This window comes from Beta vulgaris, chromosome 8, assembly GCF_026745355.1.
Source record: "Beta vulgaris subsp. vulgaris cultivar EL10 chromosome 8, EL10.2, whole genome shotgun sequence".
In the NCBI taxonomy this organism is placed as follows: domain Eukaryota; kingdom Viridiplantae; phylum Streptophyta; class Magnoliopsida; order Caryophyllales; family Amaranthaceae; genus Beta; species Beta vulgaris.
In genome coordinates this window covers 12,370,463-12,376,523 of record NC_079209.1, presented here as the reverse complement: position 1 = coordinate 12,376,523, position 6,061 = coordinate 12,370,463, and the positions used below count along the sequence as shown (strand labels likewise).

Here is a 6,061-nt window from a genome sequence, read left to right as displayed (position 1 = left end):
TGATAAGTTTTAAATAGTTTGATTCTTGTAATTGGCCAATATCAAGAGTTAATTCATTTGCTAATAGGAGTTAGAATTGAAAGATCATATTCTTAGAGGCTTCATTACAATTGGCAGTTCTGAATATGTTCGCAATCGTACTCCATAGGTTGAATTGAAAGTGTTAATACCCGACCGAAGGATTAACCATTTCTTTAATTACTCACCCTCTAGTTTATTTGTTATTGAATTGATTTGTATTCTTTGAATGGTCTGAGCATGGTGGACCAAACGTATGCCCTAGGCTTTTCATTTATTGATTAAACCAACATTTTGATTTTACTTGCTTCTACTTTAGTTATTATTCAAATCAAACACTCGTTTTTCTGAGATAGTTTATTATAATTGAGCGAAAATCGATAGAAATCCTCTCCATGTGGGACCAACCCGTATTTGCTAAGTATCTGCTAACAACGGACATCGTGCACTTGCGGTGTTGCTTTTTAAAATCATCATTTCCATCACTATTTTAAAGTGTTTTTACACAATCTCGATAGGCATTCTACACTTGGGTCTTCTGTGCCCTTTTCTTCCACACTTGTTACAAAAAACGAAGACTTCTTCGTACCGGAACTCTACCCAGTCAGGTTCCCCCACTATAGTAGTCTAGGAAGAAACCATGTATGGGGGTTGTTAATAGAAATCACTACCTTTCATCAAACCCCTTGAAACCCCTATTTTTCTCTTAAGTAGAGAGCTTCAAGGGGTTTGATGATAGAATCCATTTTTCAGAGTTATTTGTGAGGTTAATAGTTGGGAAAAATGGATTCATATTTATGATATGGCGGTGGTGATGGTGTAGCAAGAAACAGATAATATATTATAAGTAAAAGTCGCGTCTATTGATGAATGTAAAAGTCAATCTGTTAAATTTACTAAAAAATAAAAAAATAAAAAAAACATGAAAATGTCGACATAACGATGGTTTGTCTAATACTTGATTCAAATAATATAAAGGTTGGTTTTCTTATTGTTTAAACTAAACATCTCATATGTTAATATGATCATTATTTTTTGTTTAACTTCGTTAGGGCCCCCAAATTCAAAATTCTAGATCCACCCCGAACTCCATCATATTAAAACTCTAACTTTATATCCGTAAACAAGAGAAACAGAATAGTGCCCTTGGACAATGCAATAATAGGTGTGCTTAGAGAACAAACAATTCTGAAATTGTTAGTACCTGAAACTAACATGCTAAAAGCTTTGGTTTTGTTGGTTGAAATAAAGACCAAGATCTATAAGTGGAGCAATATATATCTAACAAAAGGGGGTATTGCTGCAAAGCAAAAAGAGCTACTGGAATAGCAGCAAACAGAATAATGGGAATAGGAATCCATTGTACTCCTTGACGAAAAGTGATGAAGAAAGTAACACTGAAGGCCGCCATCATCGTCACTATTGAAACGAACAACCCAATTAAACCTGTCATGAGTTTCAAAGGCAATGACTTAAGGAAATCTTGCTCTGCATATCGAGAAGTCAGGATTGACAAGAACATCAGTATTGAAGTAGAAGAGCTAAACAAAGATAGAGCGTTGCATAAAGAAAAGACTATAAAGGAAGCCTGGTTTACAAAAACCGGGGTTCCTTTGCTGTCAACCCCGCCAGGCAGGGTGAAAGCCGCTGCAAAGACAACTGTAGCAATGAGGGTGGCGACTACTGAGCAGGATTGTGCAGTCTGCTTCATCCACTCTTCTCCCTTTGTTCTTAAATTATTATGTTCTCTGGTGAATAAGACGTGGGGTGAAATGTGGTCTTTGTTCTCAGCTTCAGCATATTCTGGCCTCACAACCTTTTCTACTGCCTGTAAAATGATTTGAAATCAAAGGACGATATGATAGAAAGGACCTAGAAATCATAATTAAAAACAATACTAGTACTTCAAATAAATTCATTGCTTGAATAAATGAAATAACATGGAATCCTCTAGAAACTGAGGCTTCCTGATTCCAAAACATTTGACCTGTCCAATACTAATGGAACTGGAAATGGTTGGAACCGGAAATGGTTGGAACCTGATATTTCCCGTGCTGGATATGTTTTCGTCTATGAACAGTGAACCATTTCCATTCTAGATTGAGTTTGGATAGCTTATTGGGAAAGAACAGAGACAATTTTAATTTGTTTTTTCCTTTCCTAATCTCGTGTAGCAAATGGAAGAAATTAGGCGATATCAGATAGACAGTACAGGATATAATTGCAAGTAATACCTGAAACCACAAAAGTTCTCTTTGCATTTGCAGAGCTGACCCTGAGACGCAATTTAAGCGATGAGAAGGAGGCAAGGTGCCTGCCAAATGCAACATATTATTGCCTCGAGTATCCTTGTCTACAGCTATCAGATCCTTGATTGCTCCTATTTCATATATCATCTGAAAGATCTCTTCATGGCGATTTAAGATGGCAATGTGGAAGATACTACGGTTTTCTTCATCGACTTTCCAGATTAGATCGGGATAGCAACGTATAAGTGTAGTTAGAAACTCTACATTACCACATTTTGCAGCAACAAAAAGCAATCTCCAAGGATACCCTATAAGGTATGAGATTGTCTTTTCATCTTGTTTGATGACTTCTTCCCAGAGCCTTTGTACTAGTAGTATTTCTATTGGCTGTTCTTGCACTTTCCGTTGAGCTAGCTTTCCTCCTAAGAAACAATAATTTGTACTTTTGTAAGAGACAGATTTTGAATTTCGTATTATATACTTCCTCCGTTCCATAATAAGTGAAACACTTACTATTTTCAAACGTTTCAAAATAAGTGAAACATACCTTAAATGGAAAAAAGAAAGTTATAAAATGACAAGAATACCCATCACAAACTAGTGTGGTTTGCTTTTCTCTCTCCTCCTTTTGATAATAGAAAGGGTATTTTATGACTTTTTGGCTTTTGAAAGTGATGTTTATTAAATCTTGTGCCCAATCCCTATGTTTCACTTATTATGGAACGGAGGAAGTATGTTACAGTGACATTTGATAAACTGAGTCATCAAACAAGTTAAGTTCTTACTTAGAAGGCTCTAACTCACCAGTTCATACAAGTTAAGGTCGTGACCAATGAATTCAGAAGAGGGTTGACAGAAGTTAATAAGCTCTAATAAGTTAATATAAGTTCAACTGAGTTCAATATTTGCTCACATTAGATGAGTTCAAATAACTGAAGTTCCTTTAATATACTTCTCTCATATGCAAGCTGCACTCAACACAACCTGGTTTTGTTTAGCATCTTCAAGAGAAGAGGTAATAATTACCTAATCCTAAAAGTGTCATCCATAACCTCCGAACATGATAGCTGCCAGGCCTAATGGGTTTCCGAGCCAGTGCGTGTAGAGCTGTTTCTTTCTTGCCATCACGAAGAACTGCCAACTCCGGATGCTTTCCCAGAATATGAATTGCAACATCTACATGCACATATTGAAGTTAGCCAGGCATAAATCAAAGCACTATAAGTCAGCTCAGGGTAACTTACCGAACAAATTAGAGTCAATACAACTAGTAAGTATAGCAATGCGATCATGGTCCATCAATTGATCATCATCAGTGATTGAAATCAGGTACCAGACCATTTCCCGGTGTCCTAGCAAAACTGCCATTTGAAGTGGTGGCATCCCTTGGCTACCTCTGATATTTGGAAGTGCATCATTCTTCTCAACCATCGCCTTAGCAATCTCGACAACCCCAGATATTGAGGCCAAACAAAGGGCTGTGTTATTTAGACCATTGGCTAAGACTAAGTCCTCCTCGTTCATTAGCTTAATTAGTTCTTTTACAAAATGGGTGTGTTTAGCTGCTGCCGCGATGTGAAGCACTCTTTCTCCGCCTTTTGCTATTGGTTGTCGAATCCAATGGGGGGATTGTTGTAGAATTTGCTCAGCAGCTGCCCAGCGGCCTTGAAGAGCAGCTTGGTAAAGTGGCAAGCCAAATTTCAAGAAGTTTTCTCTGTTACTGCTTTCTGGTTATGTCATATAGAATTGTTAAAATAGAGCAAATAAACAAAGGCAATGTTTCTTTTGCTAGCTAAGTGCTGAAGAGTTTTCCTCCGAGATATTGATTTTCTTCTAAATGTATACTACTCCCTCCGACTTCCAATACCTTACCCATTTGTTTTTTCATGGCCCTCTAGACATTTTTCAAGCATGAACATTGTATGGGTATAACCCAAGTGTATTAGCGGACCCTCATGAAGAGTCCGCGAGCATGGTCGAGGACGCGAGCATGATAATGTCATCTACAGCTCCACCAAAGTCAGTTCATCTCCAAAGTCTGACATCGTTGGCGGACGCCTAACAAGACAAAAGCAACGGAATCTTTCCACCTGTCAAGTGCGTCACAACCCTACACGTGTCGAGGGATTACACGCCCTGTCAGAGAAATAATACTTCCATAAATACCCCAATAATACTAATATGCAGGTACATTTCTCTCATACTAAAAATAGCTTATCTCTCTCTAGTTTTTCTCTAAATCCTTGTGGGACCAATACTGACTTGAGCATCGGAGGGGGTTTCCTCACAACCACCCCGAGAGTAGCTCACGTTTGCTTACTGTGCAGTTATTTACCAAGGACGTTACTCTTCACATCTTTGACGGACTCCATTGAGGCCGCTAACCGTTTCACAACCGAAACAAACATCTTTTAGTTACATATGTATGCTTATAATTTTAAAATATTTGAAACAAATCTAATAAAATGTCACCAATGTTGATGAACTTTAACTTCAAAGCACCAAATGAGTAAAATATTGCAAGACAGGAAGTTTGGGACAATTATATAATAAAGTTGTTAAACTATTTGTTCTTGCACATGTGAGTTTCTCATGTTGGAGGAAGAGAAAAGAAAATACCTTATTATAAGCTAGAGAAATTACTCCGGCTATAGTTAATTGGTTTTATTATACATAACCTCTTTTGAGCCTGTAAGTGGATTAAACTCCCCTCGCCTTGTCAGAATTACTGCTTACCAAATACAAGAATAAGTTTTAATTTTACAAAGAAAAATAGAATAACTCACCAGTTGATGAGGATGGCAGCCGCGGCGGAGGCAAGGCCGGTGAAGGATTGATAGAAAGTACTATCTCAGTATAAGTAGTCGGAGATGATGACTGTTGCTGTCCCGACATTTTAATTTACTCTAATAACTAATAAGATACCTATACACACTTTATTTTACTAATTTAATTGATTACTCCTAATGTAATTCATTTTATGTTATTCCTTTTCTCTCCTTTTTAAGTGAATTGAATCTGTTTTATCAATACCACTTGAAAGTGAAACAGTGTCGCTGAGACGGCGACCAGTTTTACTATGTCAACCCAGACATTTATGACAACCAAAACTTTCGGTGAGAAGGTTCCACCTCTAGACCAATTGCTGCTTATTGTTTCGGCCGGCCAAAATTTATTTTCTTCTTCTGCGTATCTTTTACCTTAACTCCTTAATTATTAGTGTTGGGCCTCCACTTAGACATGATTGGAAGTTGGGACACTTAGGGCATATTCTTCCCAGTTTATTTTTAGTTTAGTTCAGTTCAGTTCAGTTCAGCTCTTGACAATACTTTTACTTTCACACATCACAGTTCAGTTCAGTTCAATTCAGTTCAGTTCAGATCAGTTCAATTCAGTTCAGTTCAGTTTAGCTGTTTTATGCCGAAGAGAACATGCCCTTAAACACTTTATTTTAAGTCAAAAAATTTAAAAAGTTTCACAAAATAGCCCAATCAAATTCTTAAATTCCCGACTTCGAGCAACATAACGTACAAGTAAGGCTCACAAGGAGTAAATGATGGGGCTTTGTTGTATTTCGTTGGTTTAAGTCATAAGTAAAGGGTCGTGGCAATGATTTTCGAGGCCCTGTGCAACTTTTTAGAATTGAGCCCTTTCTTTTGACTCTCTATATATATACGGAGTACATACAATACTCAGTATAGATGATGGCTAAAACTAATTTTTCTCCTAGTATATTTTTTTTTGAAGGAACAAAATAATCTAGATTAAGAAAGAAGAAACAATATAATTAATTA

General features: G+C 37.0%; 1 protein-coding gene across 2 annotated transcripts; it reads right to left on the bottom strand.

Annotated features, from left to right (window-relative positions):
* Window positions 1-526: 526 nt before the first annotated feature.
* LOC104882807 (ankyrin repeat-containing protein ITN1) lies at window positions 527-5,524 on the bottom strand. 2 transcript variants are annotated; one of them, XM_010667207.4, is made up of 5 exons: window positions 5,054-5,524; window positions 3,512-3,994; window positions 3,294-3,443; window positions 2,253-2,689; window positions 527-1,846 (listed from the first exon to the last, which is right to left on the bottom strand). In XM_010667207.4, exons 1-5 carry the CDS (start codon window positions 5,160-5,162, stop codon window positions 1,229-1,231), a joined length of 1,797 nt encoding a protein of 598 aa, XP_010665509.2. In that variant the 5' UTR covers window positions 5,163-5,524; the 3' UTR covers window positions 527-1,228. The 2 variants fall into 2 exon arrangements, with proteins under 2 accessions (XP_010665509.2, XP_048491128.1); XM_048635171.2 differs by having other exon boundaries at window positions 531-1,846; window positions 3,512-4,377; window positions 5,054-5,191.
* Window positions 5,525-6,061: the final 537 nt, after the last annotated feature.